Below are 24,450 nucleotides of genomic sequence, written 5' to 3'. Positions count from 1 at the left end.
GTGAGATGAAGCATGGCCAAGTGGGGAGCATTATTCATGGTGGAAGCTTGGGCTGCTAGAATCCAGTGCGAGGGAATTCACTAAGAATATTCCTGAAGCCACACTACTTCCCCCACGACTGCGCCTGGTACACCAAAGCAAAGAAAAAAAGAGGAGGGAGACCATCCTAAATATTGCATTTTCTTCTCCTCATTTACAAAGATCCATACTTCTTGGGGTGGAGCTTGGAGGGTAAGGCAGAAATGGGCTCCGGGATCACAGACCTCCCAAGGGTCCATGCAGCAAGTAGGAACTCTTCTTTAATCTCACGAAGTACAGGTGTCGTCGGAGGGGGTGCGAATACACATTAGCCAGTGGTATTTTCTCCTGGCATCAGTTCATTGATAGACTGTCAGCTACCAGGTGTCAAGGGACCCCCACGTTTTCCTTTTGCCTTGGGCCCCATAATTTGTAAATCCGGTGCTGGCATTTCCGTAGAAACGCCCAGAAGGAGTTCTCTGGGTGCTAGCTGCAACACAGAAAAGTATATTAAAGATATTCAGAAAACGATGACTTTTCCAATAGGTTTTTAATGCCAAACATATGTACTCCTAGCCAAAATTCAAGTGTTTAGCAGATTCTGAGATTTCACTTCAACTACCCCAGCTGGCGTCCGACACTCCACAATTTTTCTTCTACTTGATACATCTATTTTTAATCCCTTCATATGCCTTTCTTTTTGGCAAATTGGGAGGAGAGAGTGCCTGTCGCTCCGCGTCTTTCAATTCGTATTTTGCATAAATCAACCGGGACTTAAGAATTAAACAATCACTTCATATCTTAGTTGTCAAATATTTCACTGTTGGGAGATACATTTGCATATCTGAAAACATGTTGGCCTCTCGGTATGTCAGGGATGTGGAGAATATATAAAGAAACTCACTGGGATACAGATGAGAACAACAGCAAGACAATGATTTGCGACCAGGTGGTCAAAGAAGGTGGCAAGTCCACGGCCCTGTGTAGGTGAGGGGGAGGGCCCGACCTCCCTGGTTATTCCAGTTAACATTGACCTACGTCAGGTTCCTCAGCAGCAGACCCAGACCAAGAGTTTGGATAGAAGGGGTTTCCTTGGTGGGGGGAGCATCCAAGCAGACCTCAAGGGGGTGAAGAAGCGAAAGAGGGAAAAAGAAGAAGCCAGTGCTGGGTCATCTGTGAACAGGCAGTTGCTACCAGCCCGTCAGTCCTGAAGGAGACCTCTGGGGGAATACAGAGCACACCCCAGAGAAGTCCCACCCGAGAGGCCAGCAGGTAAGGCATTAACCACAAACTCCTGCCCGTCATTATTTCTGTCTACCCCTGTGCGTGTTAACTTCTCGCACATCCAGGCTGCTCAGCTCAAAAGAAAACACAGGCTTATGGCCTTGCGGTTCCCAAACTAGGCGCCAAGTCACCCCAGGGTGCCACAGAAAATTTGCAAGAGAGGATAGGGACATTTTAAATATTTGAGGGAAACAAAGCAATATCTATCCAACACTGTGTGAGCTATTAAGAGGAGGTAACTCAGTGGTATGGGTTGATTTGTGACCCCCCCCACCTCAAATTCATGTGTTGGAGTTTTAACCCCCAGTACCACAGAACATGACCTTATTTGGTTGAATACCTCTCATGTAGTCTGGAGCTGTGTGGCAGGGCATTTTGTACTCGATGGAGGGTCACCTTCCAGCGGATGCCTTCTAAGGAGAAACTGAGGTCATTGCGCGGCCATGATGATATCATAACCATCGGCAGCTCAAAGTTTGTAGATAAAACATGAATCAGATTGATTTCGTGTGAAATAATGCCAAGGATAAAAGGATGCAAATCAGAACATGTGCCATAAATCTTCTGCAGGCTGAGAACCCACCCCATAGGGTTATAGGGTCTAGTGCTGGGGAGCTCATTCTCTCCCTATGGAACATACCCCTTCCTAAACAGAAAAGGGAAATAGCATGCCTCAAGCCCTTACTGGGTACGAGGCTCTAAAAATTATTTCACTTGGTGCCCCCACCTGTATAAGGAGGGCATAACCATCACTGTTTACATATGTGGTGAAACTGAGACTTGGAGAGGTAAAATCCCTTGGCCAGGATCTCTTTACCAACAAATGGCAGAGCCAAGATTTGAACACAGGTCTTTTTAATTCCAGAGCCTTTCCTACTTGCAAATGTTACATGGCTCTTAGAGGTCAGTAGAACAACAAAAGAAAAGAGGAGCTGACATTTACTGAGCACTTCCTTTTCACTAGGCCTGGTTCTTCACATGGATTATCCTTTTGGTTTTCTTCATAGTCCTAGAAGATTACCGCTGAGGCTGCTCAGCAACCAAGTCTGTCTGGCCCCAGAACTTATGCCTTTTATTTATGTATTTAGAACGATTTTATCTATTTATTTTAGATAGAGCAAGCAAGCCAGGGGATGGGGCAGAGGTAGAGACAATCTGGAGCAGTCTCTGCCCTGAGCACAGAACCCGATGAGAGGCTCAATCCTATGACCCAGAGATTGTGGGTCTCATGACTCAGCTGACTGAGCCGTCGAGGTGACTGGAGTTTATGCCTTTTAAAGGGTAATCTGCTATGCATTTCCTTATATTGAGCCTAAACCCTCTTCCTGTTCTCTGGATGCATACGGAGCTAGATGAGTCCTTCTCCACCAAGCCTACCTCTCAAAGCTGTATGAAGACAGCCCTTTGTCTTTCTGTTCAGAGCTAAACATTTTTTTTTTTAAGATTTTATTTATTTAACAGAGAGAGATCACAAGTAGGCAGAGAGACAGGCAGAGAGAGAGGAGGAAGCAGGCTCCCTGCTGAGCAGAGAGCCTGACGTGGGGCTCGATCCCAGGGTCCTGGGATCATGACCCGAGCCGAAGGCAGAGGCTTTAACCCACTGAGCCACCCCGGTGTCCCCAGAGCTAAACATTTTTCCATCCCATCTCACTTCTCATCCCAACTCACCCCCAGCCCCATCTACAGAACACCGCTTGGTTTATCTGCATCTTTCTGAAAGTGCTTTCTGATCGCTTAATGCTGCCCACAAAGAAAGCGAGTGGACTTCCTGTGGAAGGGAAGGTCAGACTCAGTCTTCAGACGATGGTGAAAAAATGATGACTTCCAAGCGTCAGCGTCTGGAGCTGTGTGGCAGGGCATTTTGTACTCGATGGAGGGTCACCTTCCAGCGGATGCCTTCTAAGGAGAAACTGAGGTCATTGCGCGGCCATGATGATATCATAACCATCGGCAGCTCAAGGTTTGTAGATAAAACATGAATCAGATTGATTTCGTGTGAAATAATGCCAAGGATAAAAGGATGCAAATCAGAACATGTGCCATAAATCTTCTGCAGGCTGAGAACCCACCCCATAGGGTTATTGGAAGACTTAAATAAATTAATGTATGGAAAGTGCTTAGTAGAGCACCTGTTACAGAACGAGTGATCAATAAATATTAGTATTAATATCAGCTGTGAAAAGAACACTGCCTGTAAAAATGAGTAATTCTTTCTGGAGATGGGATGTGAGGAAATAATAGTTGCCAATAGGCAACTAATAGTTGCCAAAAGGATTCCTTGTGTGCTCAGCCTTTTACATAAATTATCTGTTTTAATCCTTGACAACCTGTGGAAAAGTTATTTCCCCATTTTAAAGATATGGAAGCCAGGGCTCAGAAGAGTTAGGTATCTTATCCTGGGTCATGCAGCTAAACGGTTAAGAACTTGGGTTTTAGGGGTGCCTGGGTGGCTCAGTGGTTAAGCGTCTGCCTTCAGCTCAGGTCATGATATCATGGTCTTGGGATCAAGCCCTGCATCAGGATCCCTGCTTCCTGGGAAGGCTGCTTCTCCCTCTCCCACTCCCCCTGCTTGTGTTCCCTCTCTCACTGTGTCTCTCTCTCAAATAAATCAATAAAATCTTAAAAAGAAAAAAACTTGGGTTTTAGCCTCAAACAGGTCTGGCTTTTTTTTTTTTTTTAAGATTTATTTATTTTGCAAAGAGAGAGTGAGCACAGGGGGAAGGGCAGAGGCAGAGGGAGAGAATCTTAACCAGTCTCCCCACTGAAAGGTGAGCACAGAATGTGTAGGGCTCCACATGGGGCTTGATCCCACCACCCCAAGATCACGACCTGAGCCAAAATCAAGAGTCTAATGCTCAATTGAATGAGCTACCTGAGTATCCCAAATGGTTCTGGTTTTGAATCCCAACCCAGGAGCTTTCTGAGAGACTGGAAGCACGTCATTCGATTTCTCCGTGCCTCAGTTTCCTAGTCTGTTTAACAGGTTAATAAAATACTTTCCTTAAAGATGTGCTGTGGAGAGTGAATCAATATATGTAAAATACTCAGAGCAATGTCTAACACATTCTAAATACTCACTAGAAATATACATGTATTGGGGGGGGGCTTTGAAGTATGCATAGGAGTTTGTCAGGCGGAAAGAGGAGAGAACTGCGCATTTCAAGTTAAAGTAATTGTGGGGCTGAAGGCAAACATTTAGCTACCCAAGCTAAGGCACAAGAAATCACTAGTGGGTTGGTGGCAGGACAGAGTACAGTTTAGAAGGAAGGAGTTGCTTGTAGTTTGGCAGACAGAAGAGATCAAGGTCCTCAGGTCTAAGAGGAGAAACCTGAGTTTGGAGAATGTGGCTCCCTGGTTAGTGGCCAGCTCCCAGCCACCAACCCAGGAGCTCAGAAGAGTTCGCGACTCCGCCCCCACCAATCACAGCCAATGAGCAAGCCCTGAGCCGCGTCTCGTTGCCAGGCAACTGAGTTGGCCCCTTCCTGGCAGTTAGCCGGCTTTCTCTAACTAGCAGTGGAAACCTGAGCCTTACGCCTGGGCCACCTTAGGGTAGGGGTCTGGTGGCCCCTCTGTGGGCCCCCTTCAGATTTTGTCAGTGGAGTGTTTTTTGGTTTTTTTGTGGTTTTATTCGTTCGTATTTTATTTTTGTCTGTAGGAAAGATATCTCCTTACAAAGAAAGGAAAGCTCCTAAAAGTCTGTAATTTTCTAAAAACTTAAGTAATTCCGGACTTGCCTGATTTCATCCCCTCTGGACTTCCTTATCCTGTTTGTGGGAAACCCAGATGACTTGCTTTCCTTACTCCTGGGTCAGAAGCCTATTTGGAATCTGTGTAATTGGCTTTACGAATCAGGAAGAAATTGCTGGAGCCTCTCATACCAGTGGCTGCTGAGGTAGAAGATTCTGGAAAAAGAAAAAACAAAACTTTTGAGGGGCCCAGGCTATGCCTGAGGGATTTCCAAGATGACCAAGATACCAGCCACCAAGAAGATGCAGAGTGCCCCCAACACAGGGGCCCTCTGGCCCTTTTATGCCTCAGAACATCTAACACAGGTAGGTCTTCCCGCTCTGCCAAAACCAATCATGTTTTCAAGACCAAGTGAAATAGGAATTAGCCTTCAGGCCAACAAGGGACAGAGGAAGAGAGGAGTCATGGTGTAATTAAATTGTCGAGACACATCCCTGTTGCTATCAATGGTTGGTTTCTTGTAAAGAATGAAAATGCCAGGCAGAACACTGAGCCGGGCCATCCTATTAGCCAGTAATTCCAAAATGATAGAATAAATCAGCAGTGACACGGTAGAACATCAGAAAAAAATCAAGATGAATTGTAGGTTTGCCATTGCAGAAATTATTTTCAGAGATCCACTGGGCTCGAGGTAGGGGCACACCCTCTCTCTTACGGAAAGACTGCAGAGTCAAACTTTCAGTTGTGAAGCCTGAATTTTCTACTCACCAACTACTGAGATAAGACCGGTTGCTTAGCGTCCCTGAGCCTTTATTTCCTTGTGTCTACAAAGTGAGACCAGGAACATCAACTAGGCAGAAACAGTGTTAGGACTAAGGAAGCTATGGAATTTGGTTAGCAGGATTCTAACACTTGATAGTGTATATATGTGACATAAATACTTTTGTTGATCAAACACACACACACAACAGAAAAATCATTAATAGGTACTCAAAGACCACAGTCAAGTGTTTCTGTTTTCAAATGATCATTCCTGGACAGTTCTGTCTTGGTTAAGTGTGTCTTTGTTATTGTATCCACACACGGTATGTTCCCGCTGACTGGCCAAGGTAGGGGAACAGTGGGAAGAAGGGTCACAGGCCACCCCAGTCCACTGTGGTGTATCTTATGGCTCAGAGTCCTGCCCCATAAAGGAGGGCCTGGGGAGAAGTCGGAGCACAAAGGAGAGCTTAAAAATCACCCTTGGTTCCCCAGTAGTCCAAGGTGTTTCTGAGCTTCTCCCTTCTAAGAATTAATGCATCTGTACCCACCCCTCATTTTTCAGCTCTCTTAGTGAGCTCACTCTGCAAGATGCAGTCTTCCTGTTATCTCCTTTCATCTCAAAACGATACACAGAAGTGAGCTCCATCTGGAGCCGTCGCCTCTGGGACTGAACTTCCTTAGCAGCGGGGGAAGAGAATGAGGAGTGAGGTGGGCTTTTTGGAAGCAGGTGGAGTGTGAGAGCATGGGCTGTGGACCCAAACAGCCTGGATCTGAACCCTGGATCTGCCCCTTAGCAGCCCTGTGACCTTGGGCCATCTCCAGAATGTCTCTGCTTCTGTGTTACCACCTGACAAACGGGGAAATCTCATTGTGCCTTCGCCTGATACATAGCAAACACTCCCTAGAATTCAGTTACATTGTTGTTTCATTCATTCAGCAAACATTTATGGAACCCCTATTATGTGCTAAACGCTTGCTCTTGTAACAAATGGGGCTTGATTTTAAAAATTTCATGATCTATAGTGTGTATGTTTGGGAGTGAAGGATAAGAAATAGATAATGATAATGCAGAGTGAAAAGCATCGTTGGGTATTGTGAGAACTCAAAGAACGCTAACTCGTGTGTGTGTATGTGCATGTGTGTGTGTGTGTGTGAGAGAGAGAAAGAGAGAGAGAGAGAGATTTGAAGAACTAATGCACCCAAGTAAATGCAATAGAGTTTTCCATCCTGGGATAGAGAGATGTAGAAAAGTAGAGGAAGGTACAGAGGTTGGAATGGCCATGTATTTCTTGGGAAAAGAGTTGGTGGAATTCAGGAAGGTCAAGAAAAGGGAAGGAGGTTTCCAGGGAACTGTTGAATGAACTAAGACTTCAGACAAAAAAGGTTCATTGAAATCCCGCTGCCCTTGCCCCACTTTCTAGGAAATCATAAAGACCCTAGGGAGTCACTGGCTCCCATCTGAATTATCATGCTTTTAGAAATTGCAACTTTTTAGAGCTACTGTAAAGCACTGGTTCACCTAAATGAGGCTGACTAGCAAGAGACGAGCCACAAGGAAATGTGTACAAATTAGGATCCACTTCTGGTGTCAAACCAAGTCAAACCAGTAATAACTACAGAGATGTTAACGCCGATGGTAACAGCTGGCATAGCCTGAGTATTTAGCACCTGCTGGATTCTGAGCTAGATCTTCCAGAACCATCTGCAACACTTCAAGGTGAGCTGTTAACCTCCTCACAAGATAGACGGCAACATGAAGGCCCAGAGAGAACAGATCCCTTACCCAAGGACACTGACCAGCAGGGAACGGACTTGAACTTGGATCTGACTGTCTCCAGGGTTCCAGTGCTCCCTGCGTCCGCATGCTAATCAAGCAGTGAGAGAGGTTAACCTGCACCACAGGGGTATAGAAAAAGAAGGTCACCGGCCAGTCACTGGCTTCAGATCGCCTTCAGGTTTATTGGGGAAGGGAGGCACAGGGAGGGGGCACATAGAGGCCCCCCTCACTTGGCCAGGCAGCCAAGTGAGTGTCCGCTGAGCAGTGATTGAGGAAGGAGCTGGTTTCTCAGAGGAGAAGGGTGAGGCCACATTGGACTGCATGGGAATCCCACCAACTATGGGTCTACCATGCTCTAGTGCAATGACATGTGGGGGGAAATCCCTCCCCAAAGGGTCCTGAAGCCCTCTGAATCTAGGCATTTTCCTTCTTCCAGGAAGGAAGGTGCTGCGTCCTAATGTTATAATGGCACCGTGCCTTGCACAGTCTTCCTGTAGTTTTGAAAACCACAAATATGATATGCAAATCCTCTGCTGGAATATCTTTTGTCCAGCAAACCTTATAGTTCCCCTCACCCCAACCTTGGGCTCCCTAATCTTTGAGGGAGTTCCTTTTCCCTTTATTTCCCAAGGAAGCAAAGAGAAGACTAATGGGATTAGCCATGGGGAAGGGAGGTAGCATGTGTGCAGATTACCAGGGATACATTCTCTTCCTTTAAAGGGGCTAAAAAAAGAGAGGCACTTGGCACCCCCCCCACCATGTTCTAGAATGGAAACGCAGAAATGGCATTTGGCAAAAATTCTAAAGCTGTGGAATCCTTTAGACAGCTCTGTCTCTTGGTGCCTTAAATTTCTACCACACTGTCATTCAACACCCTGAGAGAAAAGTAGGATCCCTAATTTGGGCAGATCCTGACTCTGCCAGGATTCCTACTCGGCGCTCTGTTCATATCCTAGCTTAGCGATCGAAAGAGAAGATCCTTCAGCAAACAATGTGAGTTCCAAGCCCAGCTTTGCCACTTGTGGCCTTGAGCAAATAAATGAGGTCCCTGAGCCTCAGTTTGAACATCTGTGAAATGGGCGCATCGCATTCTTATCCAACTTAAGACACCTTCCATTTCAAGATGCGTCATCATCTTTTCGTGCCACTAAGAAGGAAAACTCTACTGATTAAACTATAACCTACTTTCAATTATGAGATGTGCCCCAGTTTGAGAGATGCTAAATGTGGAAAGAAAATGTGTATCTTAGAATAGATGAAACAGCTAAAAGTGCTCCCCTGTCGCAGGGTGTTTGGGGATTAGATGAGCTGATATGGGTAAAGCTCTCAGAACAGAGCCTGGCACAGAGTAAATACTATGAACTATGAGCCATTATGGCTTTGTTGAATCCTCTGGCGGCTCTGTGACAGAGGTGTTCTTATTAACCCCCTTTAGCACCTGGGTAGACTGAGGCTGAAAGAGGTCCAGGCTCTAGTTCTCTGCCAAGAGGGGAGAAGGGGGCAAATTAAGCAGAATCCCAGGAACAGAGGAGATTGGCCTGAGCATCTCTGCCCCCTCCCCCACTCTCCAGCTCCACCCCTGTCCTGTTCATTCCCCCCCACCCCACCCCTTGATGAGAACAGAACTGCCCAGATAAGATCTCAGGGGTCCAGCCCAGTGTACTGCCAGTTGGGCTGCCTGGAATCAGAAAAGGAGAATGAAGATATTTCAGAAAGAGATCCTCCAACAAGAGAAACCTGGACTCTCAGCATAAGACGCTCCTAGCCGCACAAACATGATATGATTTTCCTCCTTGTCCAGACAGGAGAAATTGTGGCCTGCAGAGGTTAAGTGGCAAGTCACCACCCATCTTTGTTGGAACTGGTCTCAGCTCTGGGGGATTTCTCTGGCCTCTAATCACAGAGGCCACGCCCCCTGCCCTGAATCACTGATTATGCCAGGGGTGGGAGGAATAAAAGCTCCCCGGACCACTCAAGATTCAATTCTGAAAAATGTGGCCAGCTGCACCTTCATTTTTTATACGACTCATGACTTAGGCGAGGGAAAGAGCAACCAGTCTTTTTCCTTCTCCAAGGGATTCTTCTGGCGCCGCTGTTAACTGCCCGAGACAATTGCAGAATTCAAGATGCTTTGTTCTGTTGTTTTCTTTATGCCCTGATGCTTCGGACTGGTAATGCCTGCTTTGGTGAATCTTGCTGTGTCTAATTGCAGGTCCGTGTGACAGTGAGCTCCCCTCCATGATAAATTGCTGGGAAGGTGCATGTTCATTACCTCCTGACACGGGAAGAGCGATAGGCACTTTCTTTATTCTGGACAAAATGAAGCAAGCTCTTTGTCTTGGCTCCAAAGAGGCATCTGCTCTGCATGGCAGGGTTGGGGAGGTAGAAGAAACACATCAAAGAACCTAATGGATGTGATAAAAAAAAAGTTAGTGACTAGGGAGGAGCCCTGCCTTTGAGGTCCTGGAAAGGGGGGTTAAAATCCCCTCTTTGACAGTCTCTACTAGGTCGCTCTGTGAAGTGGGTCCAATTATAATCGGGTCTACTGCATCGATGTTTGGAAAGATTCAATAAAACGACACATGTGAGATACTGAGCATAATATCGGGACACAGTTAACCCTCCCTCACACACACACACACCCGCAGCCCACTGGCCAGTAACTGATGGCAGTAGTTATTACCAGTTCTCGGACCAGACAGGAGTGTCTCTGTCACCACTTGGGAGACGTGTCAGCCCAGACATGAAGTCTGGAGGAGGCTGTGTGTTAACTGCAAAGTCCCACAGTGCGGCCCATCCTTAGTGAGGCTAAGTCCCAGCTTAAGGGGGGAAGGGAAGAAGGGGGTCGAGGGTTATTTTTTAGAACTGGCCTGAGAGTAGATGTGCAGGAAGGGTGGGGTGCTGTTAACTGGAGGAGAAGGGTCATTCTGGTAGCAGAAATGTTTGACTCGGTTAAAAACCCGAGTTGTAGAAAGGGGAGGGTGCCCCTATCATAATTTGAGTTTCTTGGATTTAATTCTCGGCCCATGCTTGAATCCCATGAAGACCCAGAAGGAAATGAAAAAAAAAAGGGGGAAAACTCTGTGTCTCAATTGGGATCATTTTGAAAAGCAGTGACATAAACAAATATGAATTTATTTTCCTCATATAAGAAATCTGGAGGTAAATGCCTGCTAGTATTGGTTCAGAAGCTTGCTAATTTAGGAACAGGCAGGTCTTTTCCCCCTCATGGTCATAGAATCGCTGCCCCAGCTCCAGGCATCACATTCCTATCCCAGCACAAAGAGGAGAAGGATAGTGTGAGCTATGTTTGTCCCTTTTATGAGGCAAACAAAGACCTTCCAGGAACTTTCCTATTTCCTCTTATGTTTCATTTGCCAGAATAGCTTTGCCTGCCTTTTCCTACTGCAAGAATGCAGTGTGTCTAGCGTGAGTGTGGAAAGCAAGGGCAAAGGAGAAACGAAAGTATGAGAAATAGGTATTGGATGGAGTAATCAGCAGTGACTGTGAATCCCAAATGATTTTCCTAAAGCTCAGATATTGGGTGTCCCAAGCAACCCAGTGACTGTGGGGTTCTGGGGCCAGGGGAAGGTAGAAGCCCTCAATGGAATCATTCAGTCCTTCAGGGAATATTTGTATATGACAACCATGGTGCTAGGTGTTGGGGATAGAGAAGTGAAAAAAGACAATCACATGGGACACCCTTCTGGAAACTCTGAAAAAATATGTAGAGGGATAACAGGAAGAGAGAGAGCGGAGACAGTGCAATGTGCAATGTGTGCCAAGGTGGCACACATTTGTGGGGGAGGGGAGCTTAAAGAAACTCGGGTTATATGCAAGGCTTTGCACAACTATGGAATGAGCCCTGCCCTCGACACCCCTTCAGCAATCTCACAGCCTCCAAATACTCAGCCGTGAGCTGTGAAATTCAGAAGCTGCAGTATCCATGCGGGGTTCGGTGGCCAGTAAGCACTTACAGAAAATCTGACAGAAGCCAATTAAACCTTTATTGGACTGAATAAACCAACATACTTTTCTCGGAGATCTTTTTGACAGCTAAATTCAAAATCATGATGGTCGGTAATGGGATACCTTCTATCACGAGATGGTGGCGTTTTTCCTTTCTAAATTCCTGTGTTCAAACTCTCCTGAGAAAATGTCTTGCAGGGCTCAATTTTGATCGAATGCCTTTCTGCCTAAATTGGAATTTATGCAATCGGTAGTTTCATTTAATAACTCGAAAATTAGCCATGTCTGGCGACCAGCTTGCAAGCCTGGAAATGCCTCGGGGTTTCTGGGTTTCACAAAGGGAGAAGATTGTACTGCTGGGATGGGTTCAGTGTCGACAGGGCTTCAAAGAGTCCATGGTGGGCTGTAGCTCAGTGGTAGAAAAGACGGGGACTAATGCCCCAGAAACCTGTGTTCGGATCTTGCCGGATGTCCCCTTGAGGGCAAGATCATCTCTAGTAGAGAACCATGACAGTGAGGGACTACTGGTGTCCTCAACACCTTGCCCCAAGTTGAATGATTCTCTGATGGGGAGATATTTCCCATTGCAATAAATGATGCCATTGTGTACCCAACTGTTCAGGCAGAAACCCGAACTTCCTCTTTGACCCCCTCCTTCCTCATCAACCCTTAGGTCCAGCCAGCTGCCTCAGGGCAGGTGTTCTGCAGGACTCTGGCTCCTTCCTCAAGGTCACTGTCTGGTCCAGCCTACCACTGTCTGTAGCCCGGCCTATTCCACCGGCCCCTGACTGCCCTCATTACCTTCAATTTGACCTTCTTCCAACCCATTCTCTTTCAGTGCAAGTAGGATATGGTCATTCCTCTGAATAGAACAATCAAATGGCCCTCCATTGCCCTGAAAATGAAGATTAATGTCTTTAACGAGGTTTAAAAGGCTCTGCAGGACCGGGTCCCTGCCAACTCTGCCTGCCTCGTCTCTCATTACTTGCCTCAGACTAGGAAGCCAAGGTGGTTTTTGAATATGTCATGCTCTTTGTCTTCTTCCTCCTTCCGAAACATCCCCTGCCCTTGTTCTTCTGGGTTTCCATGGCGAGATGTTTCCAGAGCTCTGGACAGTGGTGGGAGAGGTATGGCCAGCTTCCAATCCCAGCTCTCCCACTATCTGGTCAGATCATTTAACCTCTTTTGCCTTCTTCATGTTTATCTGCAGGAGCAGGAAATTGAACCTCACAGTTTTGGGGTTCCCATCCTGCCATGAGACTCTGGAGAGCAAATGATGGCCATCACTTGCTGAGTATCTGTGGTGCATCAGGCGCCTTGCATACACTGTTAAAATACACCCATGCCACGGGCAGGTGCATTTATTACCCCTATTTGCAGAGATAAAGAAACTGAGGTGTAAAAAGGTGACTTCCTCTGAGACACCCAGAAAGTAGACGGTGGAGTCAGGATTTGAACCCAGGACCGATTCACTAGACAGACCCGGTGCCCTAAGATAAGCCTGTCGACTGCAGTAACAATGGGCAGTAAGTAGACAAACAGCTCTCAGAAAGGGGCACCTGTCGGCTTGATTTTTAAAGCGTATATTCTCGAGTATCTGGCACGAAAAAGGAAAGTGCCAGTTTTAGCTGGAGGCAATGCAAACAAGAATGTGACGGTGCCTGTGACCACAGACAAGGACATTTGCATTTTCTTGAGCTCTTGCTAAAATATGCCAGTGAGCTTTTCTGGAAGAGAAATACAGCTAAGGATGGAGTGGGGGGAAACCCTGGATGTGGCTTAGACTCATCTTTCTAAATAATGCTCATTTCAATGAAGATTTATAAGTCACTTCTAATTAAAGCCGCATTTCTAAGAAAGACATATTTTGATCCCGGGTCAGTATGCTGCCAAGACCTGCTAGATAAAACAGAATGGAAGACAGGCCCAGCTAATGAGCAACGAGGTTCTAGTTTGTATGTGGCTAAGATGTTAATAAGCGTAAGCAGCTTAATTGGGTTGAATAATTTGGGAAAATATCTAGTTAAATGGATTCATTTTGAATCCAAGCTCTGACCCACTGAATTTTTTATTTTCTACAAAAAAAAAAAAAAAAAAAACCACAACCAAAAAACTCTGCATCGTAATTGCCTGTTGATTTGTTCAACCCTACCCCTAAACTTGGAGCTTTTTGAGGGAAAGGACCGTGCCTTGCTCACAATTCTATTCCCAGAGACTAGTGCGATGCCTGGCAATGGGTAGAAGTTCACTTTTCTTTAGCGTCTGTTCTCAGGATCAAGAATAATCCCAGGTACCAGGTACATCCCTCAGGGAACTATAAATCCATCCGGACCAGGGCCACAAATGTTTTACTCACAAGTCATCCGCAGCATGTGCTGGGTGCGCCATAAATACAGATACCATTCTGGTACTTGCTAGGTGTGTGACTTTGGACAAGTTACGCTCTGGTGCCTCAGTTTCTTTGCCTTGCATAGGGAAGTTGTAACAGTCCCTGTTTTGCAGGGTTGTTGGGAACATCAACGGATGATGCTCAGAAAAGCCCCTGGCTATGAGTAAGCCCCTTTCCCCTATAGTAAGTGCTCCTTATTTAATGCTCCTTATTATATAGCACTGTAGTAAGTGCTCCTTAAATGCTGTCTTTTCATATTCCCGCTTGAGGATCAAAGCCATGGGCTCCCAAATATCAAGCATTAAAACATTTAAATACTGACATTTCCAAAGACGATAACTCTCATGCTGCTCATTTTTATGCATTCAGAAAAAGGCATCCCAAAGAGTAACAGGACAAAATGTTGCATTTCCGAGAACCCTTGAAGAAAATACCCAAAAGGCAATTAATGCATGACTCGCCTGTGTTGTTATGGCTTATTAGCTGATCCCATCCTCTGCGAATCATATTGCTTCTTTGATATTTTTAGACCTTTTAAAAGAGGCCTTTCAGGGACGCCTGGGTGGCTCAGTTGGTTGGACGACTGCCTTCGGCTCAGGGCGTGATCCTGGAGTCCCGGGATCGAGTCCCACATCAGGCTCCCAGCTCCATGGGGAGTCTGCTTCGCTCTCTGACCTTCTCCTCGCTCATGCTCTCTCTCACTGTCTCTCTCTCTCAAATAAATAAATAAATAAAAATCTTTAAAAAAAAAAAAAAAGAGGCCTTTCAAAACTCAGGAAGCCAAGCTTGTTGATAGGTACCAAGGAATGTGAGCTATGAATCTGGCATCTTCATAGGGATGGAAATGGAATAGAAAAATGGCAGACATGGGGAGCATTCTCTGCAGGAGCCATGGGAACTGCCGTAGGCAGCCTGAAGGCTTCTGTAGCCTTAACTAGCTCTCCTCACCTTTTCCCTCCCTGCCTCAAACCAACAAATCATCCCCCTTGTCCCCCTTTTCTGTAGCTCCAAGGTCTACAATTTAAATGATCTCAGTAAAGGGCAATTCTTGAATTTCCTTGGCCTAGCACACAAACTCATGTCTTAGCATGATTGCCTTGGAACCGGGGCCATGAATTACCCAGGCTTCTAAGTCTTGGTTCTGCTACCATTGGCCTGCTCTGTGACCTTGGGCTATCTGCTTCACCTCTCTGATGCTGCATTTTCTCAAATGTGATTCAATCTTGTGAAGATTCAAGATAATGTCCCTAAAGACTGGGTCCAGTCGGAAAGGATGATTGCCCACCATTTGCATTGACAGGGATGGAACTGGAGGGGATTATGCTAAGTAAAGTAAGTCAAGCAGAGAAAGACAATTATCAGATGGTTTCACTCATATGTAGAACACAGCAATAGCACGGAGGAAACAATCTGAGGGTTTCAGAGGGGAGGGGAGTGGGAGGAAGGGGTAACAGGGTGATGGGTGTGGAGGAGGGCACGTGTTGTGATGAACACTGGGTGTTATATGCAACTAGTGAATCACTGAGCACTGCATCAAAAACTAATGATGTACTAGACAGTCGCTAACTGAACATAATAATAATAATAATTTAAAAAGACTTGGTCCAGAATGATAACTGAGATTGATTTATGATGAATACCATTCCACATTTTGGTGCTTTAAGTACATCCAACCACCCCCAAGTGCTGTTGTGTGTAATGCCAATTTTTTGTGTATAAAATTTTTTGTGTGTAATGACAGTTTTGTTTTGGTGTTTTTGTTTTTGGGGGGGGGATTTTTTTGGTCAAGGAAAAATGGTATCACATTGAGAAAGAATTCTATCTCCTCATGAATTGTCATTCTTTCAAGGTTGTGCTGGGGATAACCAAATGAAGTATACTTTTGTATCCTCCATGGGGTTAAAAACGGCATGATGTTTTAAAATTAAGTAAGTGGCACATGGTATAGTCGTGATGATGATACTAGAAGTAACTGTTATGATTGGTTAACCACTTCCTATGTCCCACGTGCCCTGCCAAGTTCTTCAGTGAATTATCCAATTCCAACCACTCAACAGTGCCAAAAGCTGGGCACTACTTACCCCATTTTGCAGGTGAGCAAACTGATACATAACTTGACCAGAATCCCAAGCTAGTTAGTGGCCCCTCTGCCTTTCGGACCCAACTTGGGTCAGACTACAAAGTCCCCATCCCTAACCATGATGTATTACTTTGCAGAGTCAAGCCTGGCCATCCACAGGGGCTATGGGTTGAGGGCAATTATGTCCCTACTCTCAAAAGAGGAACATGAAGAAGGAAAATCACCTCCTTGGAGGGGCTATGGGGAAGGAGAAGGAATACTAATGGCATCTCATAGGCTATTCTCTTCTAGCTTGTCCTTACCGGCCAAGGTCAAAGTTCAGGGAGATTTCAAAGATACTCTAGGCACCCCAGAAGTCCCTGAACTCAGCAGCTGACAAACATTGCACAGGACTCTCATTTCTTTCTAGCCCACTGCCCAAAATCTCACCAAGTCTCTGTCCCACCTTCTGTAATACCAGCATTACGAAAGCCCTGTCCATTGAACGAAGCCTGGGATCCAATCAAAACAAGAATTTTTTTTTTTTTTTCGGTGCCTCCCCAACTACCTTCAGTGATTTTTAGCAGGGGAAGCTTTTCTCCAGCCCCAGCATAAACATGATGTATCCGGTGCCCTTCCTGCTTGCCCTTGGGTGGTACCAGCCTCACGGTCTCTCCAAGTCACAAGACACAGTCACGATTCACAAATTACAAGCATTGATTCTCGGTACTAATATATTAAGCAACACTTCCACCTTCCTTCAAGGAGAAGAATGTGCTGTTAAGGACACCTACCTGCGGGGTGCCTGTGTGGCTCAGTTGTTAAGCGTCTGCCTTGAGCTCAGGTCATGATCCCCAGGTCCTGGGATAGAGCCCCACATCAGGCTCCCTGCTCAACGGGAAGCCTGCTTCTCCCTCTCCCACTCCCCGACCTGCGTTCCCTCTCTCACTGTGTCTCTCTCTGTCAAATAAATAAATAAAACCTATTAAAAAAAAAAAAAAAGAACACCTACCTGTTAAGGACAGCTTAGGACGGCTTCCCGCAGGCCACTTGCCACAAGGGAGGGCAGTGTGGGGCAATGCTCTTTCCTTTACCCACAGAGGAGCTCCTGCTCCCCTTAGCTTTCTGTGTCAGCTGGAAGGGAATATAGGGAGCACAGGAAAGTTCTCAGTGGTACCGCCATAAAAGATCTGTATTCTTGTAGGGCCTAGCAAAGGTCTGAAGCTGGCTCTTTTCTCCTATAGGCACCTCTGTTGGTCCTTTGGAAGTTCTCTACTGCGGCCTCCCAAATAATTCCAGCTCTCTACACATTGTCTATCAGATGCACATCCCGCAGATTCTGGTTTACCAGTAGTCTGCTCCAACCAGACTCCCAACCTTGGTGTCTCCGGGCTTCTGATAGGAGTCACAGTGGGCAAAACACTAGGTTAATATTCCTGCCTGGGGTGTCCCTTCTGGTGCCCAGGATTTACACCCGCTTGACACACCATCGAAGACAAACACCACTTCCTAACCCAACACCAGCCCCAGGAGCACCCCCCGAGCCTGCCTCTGTCCTCTGGATTTGCCGGGAGAGGGTCGAGGACCAGCTCAGCCGTCCCCCAGCTGCTGGGATCACACTTCAAACTCGTGAGCAGGCCCACCAAAGCCTCTGTGTTAATCCGTCTGAAGTGAAGGACAAAGCTTCCTCCTCCCTTTGGGGTCAGGATTCAAAGCATCCCGGCAGGTGTGGTTGAAGAAATCCCTCCAGAAATCCCTTTCTCCCTTTCCATTCTCTGTTTTTTACATTCTCCAAGTGGATAAGGATCGAGGGATCCGTTCTCCTACAGCCACCTCGGAGATGCCGTCAAGGTGGTCTCTCTCTCTCCCTTCATTTGGAGTGTGGCGCCTGTGGCATCTTATCTCCTCAGTCTACACCGTCCTACCTGTTGGCCCATCCGGCTATCCTGCCACCCACTGAAGGTTCACGATACGCCAGCTGATTTACAAACACTATCTTGAGGCCTTCTGACAGCCCCGTGAGGGAGGTGCTACCTCCCGCATTTTACAAGTCCAGACAACACTCAGTCCCAAAAGGTGACTCGGGTGACCGAGAAGCCGAGACTCAAACCCAGGCCAGCCTAGCTCCAAAGTCCCATCTCATCCTCTCTGCTCCGTGCCCAAGGCTGCTAATATTCGCTGGGACGGGGACCGGGCTTCACCCTCAAGTCTCCACATTCAGTTCCAGGCCAGGCTTCCACAGCCACGATCTTCTTGTCGCCGAAGCCTTTCTGAGCTCGTCAGAAGTCACAGGAGCATCCTGGGGGAGAACGTCACACTGTCCACAGAAGTCACCTAAATGCAGCCGTCTCATGGTTACTCACAAAACAAAGTGTCCTTTTTCTTCCTTTTTGATATTAGAACACGGTCCTACTGCAAACTGACTTGAAAGGAAGCCGGACTCTATCGTTCCTTGTCTGCCTGTGAAGGATGATCGCTACTCCTGGCACCTAAAGGACCTGAATGTAATACAGGGGTAGGGCCCTTAATGAAGGGGCGGGAAGGCTGGTCAGAGGTCAGACACCCCTCCTCCCCCCGGAAGCAGCCAGCCCCAATTCGGGGAGAATCAAAAACAGTCACTCCCCAGAAAGCAGTTTTTATTTCACTGAAGTTCTGGAAGCTGTTTCTTTCTCTCTTCCTCTCCTTCCCTCCCTCCCTCCCTCTCTGGCCTTTGTATCCTAACTTCAGCAATATCTGTTAGCTCTTCCTATGCTTCCTTTGAGCTTCGTTAATTCTTGTAACAATTTCACGTGTTTAAAAAAAGAGAAAAGGGGCGCCTGGGTGGCTCAGTCGATTAAGCCGATACCTTCCGCTCAGGTCATGATCCCAGGGTCCTGGGATGGAGCCCCGCATCGGTCTCTCTGCTCAGCGGGGAGCCTGCTTCTCTCTCTGCCTCGGCCTGCTTGTGCGCACTCTCTCTCTCTCTCATAAATAAATAAATAAAATCTTTGGGAAAAAAAGAGAGAGAGAGAGAGAGAGAAAGCCCCAGACAGCCTCGCCTCATGGACACCAGGGGAAGGCGGCATTTCAGACCAATCACTAAGCCATCCAGTCCCACTCCGGGTTTCATTAATGCTCTTTTCATCTCCCTTGGATTGCAATGGAGCCTCTTCTGTAATTGTGTACTCTAGGTAAATAGATCGTTGGGTAAGATTGATAGCAGGGTGGCCCGAGTAACATTTTACACCAGAAGCAGAAGAGTACGAGGGTGTCTCCAGCTGTAAATGACAAGACCACAATTCATGCCATGTCATTTAAGGGTGTGGCAAGTTCTTCCGGCATAAATCAACATTTTCTGAAGCCTGGCTTTTCTGCTTTCACAAAGAAAAAGGCGCTTTCTTTCCAGCTAGACACATAGCACCAGAGTTTCAGGCAAATGGGGGGTTTGTTTTGATAATGAACTTGATACCCAGTTACAACTCATTAATACAGACCACGCAATGTCATTGCAGCTAATTCCTGCATTTTACAAAGCCTGGATCACAACAAAACATATTACTGGCCCCAGATAAATTTTTTAAAATAAACAGACCTCACAAGGGCCCAACGGGTTCAAGGCTGAAACAGTACAGTCGTGTGGAAAGCGCGAATTCACTGGCGTGCCTTTGCTGCTGATTCAATCAGGGTCACCCAGCACTCAGACACGTCTTTGTCTTCATGGACAGGTAGACTGCAGGCCAACAGAACCCAAGCTGAAGAATTCCTTCCGTAGGTTCAGGAAGCAGAAGAACCCAGACCCACAGTTTCTCCAGCTGAGAAGTGCTGAAAATGAGGAGACGCCACCCCAAACCATAGAGCCCTAGGGAAACCTTGAAGGGCATCTATCCAGCTGTCTGTCCAAAGCCAGAGCATGGGATGATGGTATCGCTGGCCCTGGAGTCTGCCTGACACAGGATGAGCCCTGCTCTGCTACTTGTCGGCTGCAGGACTCTGGGCAAATCGCCTCTTGCTCCAAGTCTCTGTTTCCTTTTTGGCAAAATGGGGACTAAAGGCAGTTCCTACTGTTAGGATCCTCATAACAGGTAACCAGAGTATCCTGGTCTCAGAGAGTGCTGACCAGAGGTGGGTACAGTACTTAGATGTGGTCTGATCTATATCTTCTTCCTGCTTGCTGATAAAATTGCTGATGGAGACCAGGCTGATATTTAGGGCTTATTACAACAAGACAAAGTAGGATCTTCTCTTCAAGAAGCCTTCCCTGACTCTTTCCCTTATCTCCTCCCCAACCCAGTTCTGCAGGGTTCCATAGTCCTAGCTCCTGTCACACACCTGCTCATGGGTCTTGTGTCACTACCCACAAAGAGGGTCACTGAAGCAGGGACCTCCACTCATGCTTTTTGAATTCCCTGATTCTTCCAACAGCTATTTGCGGCACATCTATTATGTGCCAGTCTCGGGGAAGACAATAAATATTTGTTGACTGTATTATTTCAAGATCTTCCCCAAAGAGAGAACCTATTATCTCCTTGTACATCTACTTGCTCTGAACAATACAAATCCTATTGGAAATGTATTGCTCTTGGTACACATTTTTTTTTTTAAGCATCCACTCATTCTTGCCTGTAGGTTTTCTGGCAATATTCGAGGAGCCTGTTCACTTCTGGGAACATGCCCTCCCTGCGATCTTTGGTGACATTTCTTTGACTATTTCAGCTCACGGGTGCTTTATAGAAGACTAGGTTTCCTTAAATGCTGCCCCCTTCCTTTGTTATTGGAACTTTGCTTGCTTCTTCCTTTCATTTCAATCACATTCATTCATTCGCTCTTCTCCATGTGATTCATTTCATTCAAAATTTCATTTTCCAGAATCCCCACCCATCTAACCCCATGTTTCTTTCTAGAGCCTTTCGCCATGAGTTCATATCAACCTTTTCATGAGATTTTTTTTTAAAGATTTTGTTTATTTATTTGACAGAGATCACAAGTAGGTAGAGACGCAGAGAGGGGTGGGGGAGCAGGCTCCCCGCTGAGCAGAGGCCCGATGTGGGGCTCGATCCCAGGACCCTGGGATCATGACCTGAGCTGAAGGCAGAAGCTTTAACCCACTGAGCCACCCAGGCACCTGAGATTTTTTTTTAGAATCTCTCTCTCTCTCAAGGCTAGTGCAGAATGTGGTCAGAATTCTCTTCCCTCACAATACAATACCAAGCCCCAGATACATACACTGTGGTCAGCCTTTCCAGCATTTCTCTCATTCATTGCTTCCAAGTCCATTTTTCACGTTATTCCTGTGTCTATCCAGAGAATAAATTCCTGGCAATGCAAATGAGAGAGATATCAGATGTTTCGCTTTGGGTTTGTAACAAAGGCCTGAAAAATTGGCCTCTCATCATTGCAGTATCTTGTGTCAGGACTGGTTTTGGCGTTTCTAGCATTCACCTGTGTGTTGTGAAGTCTTTTCCCACTGTTAGGGTTTTTTTCCAAATCATTTTATTCTCACCCAAGTGCTTTAAAAAAAAAAAAAAACCCAGTTTAAAAAATTAAAGTATAATACACATAGAGAAAAGTATGCAAATATAAGTGTACAGCTTGATGAAATTTTACACAGTGAAAAAAAATCTATGCAACTTCTTCACCAAGGTCAAGGGTTAGAGTATTACCAAAGCCCCAGAAACCCCTTGAAGTTACCCCCCCCCAGACACAAGCCCCTTCTCCCCAGTGGTAATCACCACCCTGATTTTGATCACCATCAGTATGATTTGCCTGTTTTTTTGTTTTGTTTTGTTTTTTTAAGATTTTATTTATTCTAAAGAGAGAGAGAGAACACAAGCAGGGGAAGGGCAAAGGGAGAGGGTCACGCAGACTCCCCACTGAACAGGGAACCTGAGTGGGGCTCGATCCCAGGACCCCAGGATCATGACCTGAACCGAATGCAACGCTTAACCGACTGAGCCACCCAAGTGCGCCCCTGGTATGCCTGTTTTTTTTTGACGTCGTTGAAATGGAATCACACAGTACAAACTCTTTTGGACCTGGCTTCATTTGTACATTACGTTTACGAGATTCGCTTGTGTTTTCATGTGTAACTGTCAGATGTCCGTTCTCATTGCTGAATCATATCTACTCTCTGAATTACCACAATTTACTTATGCATTTACCTGTCGAACAACTTATGGGTTGTGTTGTTTTGGGGGGAAGTAAAAGGAGATGGAACTATTATGAAAATGCTGACCTTTGTACATGTCTTATAAAGAAAAAATGCGCAGACTTCTGTTAGGTCTGTGCACATGGTGGGGATCACTGGCCACAGGGTATGCGTATCCATTCAACCTTAGTAGATGACCACCGTACCGTCATCCACAGTAACCACAACCATTTACCCTCACACCAGCAGCGTATTCGAGTTCCAGCTACGCCACATTCTCAAGAGTCTTGGTGTTATCTTTTTTTTTTTTTTTTTCCCAAGTGGCTTCATGCCAGCGCAGAGCCCAACATGGGGCTTGAACTCACGACCCTCAGATCAAGACCTGAGCTGAGATTAAGAGTTGGACATGTCACCGACTGAGCCACCCAGGTGTACTCCCCTTTTAATTGAAGTACAGTTATATTATTTTCAGGTATACAACACAGTGATTCGACAATACTGTACATCACTCAGGGCCCCCCACAGTGAGTGTGGTCACCATCTGTCTCCATAGAACATCGTGACGGTGTTGTCAACTGTATTCCCTTTGTTGTACTTTTCATCCCTGTGACTTAGTTATTTTATAACTGGAAGTCAGTCTTTTCTTATTTTAGTTATTTGAGTGGGTGTTTAGTAGGGAACACCTTGTGGTTTTAATTTGCATTTCCCTAGTGCCAAAGGAGGTTCCCATCTTTTCATAGGTTTATTGGCCATTTGAATACACCTTTCTGGGAAGTGCCTGTCCAAGTCTCTTGCTCACTTTCGCACCGTCACATACATCTAAGATCCACCGCCAGGTGTGGGGAAACTGGGACTTTCGAACAGTGCAGGTGGGAGTGGAAATCTGTCCGTGTTTGGAGATGGTTTCAAATACATTAAGATCTTTTATGCAGTCATTTCACTTTGGGTACTGATCATACGATAATGTTCCTATAGTATCATGCTAAGCGAAATAAGTCCATCAGAGAAAGACATATGGTTTCACTCGTCTGAGGACAAAAGGAATAGCGCAGAGGATCATAGTGGGTGGGAGGGAAAAGCGGAATGGGAAGAAATCAGGGAAGGAGACAAACCATGAGAAACTCTTAACTGTGGGAAAGAAACTGAGGGCTGCTGGAGGGGAGATGCATGGGGGGATGGAGTAACTGGGGTACGGGCATTAAGGAGGGCACGTGATGTGATAAGCACTGGGTGTTATATGCAAGTGATGAATTACTGAACTCTACATCTGAAACTCTCTCTCTTTTTATTTTTAAGATTTTATTTATTTATTTGACAGAGATCACAAGTAGGCAGAGAGGCAGGCAGAGAGAGAGAGGAGGAAACAGGCTCCCTGCCAAGCAGAGAGCCTGATGCGGGACTTGATCCCAGGACCCTGAGATCATGACCTGAGCCAAAGGCAGAGGCTTAACCCACTGACCACCCAGGAGCCCCTGAAACTCTTCTTTAAAAGATGTTGGCTAATTGAATTTAAATTTTTAAAAAATGTGTTCCTGTAAGTACTGTTCTCAAGAATATATACATATATATATTCAAAATATGCATGTATTATTGAATATATATACACATGTATGAGTTCTTGAGTGTACACACACACACACACACACACAGAAGGATACTTATGATAGTTATATTTTGTCAGAAATCTTTCAGTCGCCAGTGACAAAAAGGTGAGGAGGTGTTAGAGACTCACATTACAGAAAACTCTAGGGGATTTGGCTTCCATTACAGCAGGATCCAGCTTAGACAAAGTCATCAGGAATCTGCCTACCTGTATTCACTCTCCCCATTTCCATCCCAGCGGATTTTATTCTAATGCAAAAGCCTCCGTTGTGTGTCAAAATGGCCATCGGGAGCTCTAGGCTCCAATTCTCCTGGTTTAATAACATTAGGAAGAAAGAAGCACCTCTTTCCCAAATGAGTTATCAAGAGTCCCATCCCTGACTTTTCCACTTGGATACTGCCCACCCCTGGAGTTGACAGAACTGGGGTCACCCACACCCACACTGAGGATGGTGGAAGGGTAAATTCTTGAGAAGAAAACCCGGAGGCTTTGATCCAAAGATGGCAACCCAAATGCTTAAAAAGGCAAGACAGAAAAATGCCTCTTCCAACAGCATCAATATTATTTTTAAGACTGGAAACAACCTAAAATCTCCATCCATAGGAGAGTCAAATAATGTCATGGACATGCATACTATATGCAGCCACTGAAATAAATAAGTAGATCCATATGTCTAGACACGAAAAGACGGCCATTATGGATAGAGTTTGGTGGGGGGAGGGAAGGTGATTGCTATATGTACATTATAATGAGTGTGACCATATGATTTCTTTGGACA

General features: G+C 45.9%; 1 protein-coding gene across 1 annotated transcript in view; it reads left to right on the top strand.

The window, feature by feature from the left end:
• Positions 1-5,210: 5,210 nt before the first annotated feature.
• CCDC60 (coiled-coil domain containing 60) overlaps positions 5,211-24,450 on the top strand; it is a 158,218-nt gene continuing 138,978 nt past the window's right edge. Inside the window, exon 1 of the mRNA XM_044241102.1 lies at positions 5,211-5,354. Coding sequence (XP_044097037.1) covers positions 5,265-5,354 — 90 coding nt within the window. The 5' untranslated portion in view covers positions 5,211-5,264. The remainder of the gene's footprint in view (positions 5,355-24,450) is intronic.

The sequence above is a fragment of the Neovison vison genome, chromosome 3 (genome assembly GCF_020171115.1).
Source record: "Neovison vison isolate M4711 chromosome 3, ASM_NN_V1, whole genome shotgun sequence".
NCBI lineage: Eukaryota > Metazoa > Chordata > Mammalia > Carnivora > Mustelidae > Neogale > Neogale vison.
The sequence above is the reverse complement of the archived record's forward strand: the minus strand, read 5'-3'. Positions and strand labels throughout refer to the sequence as shown.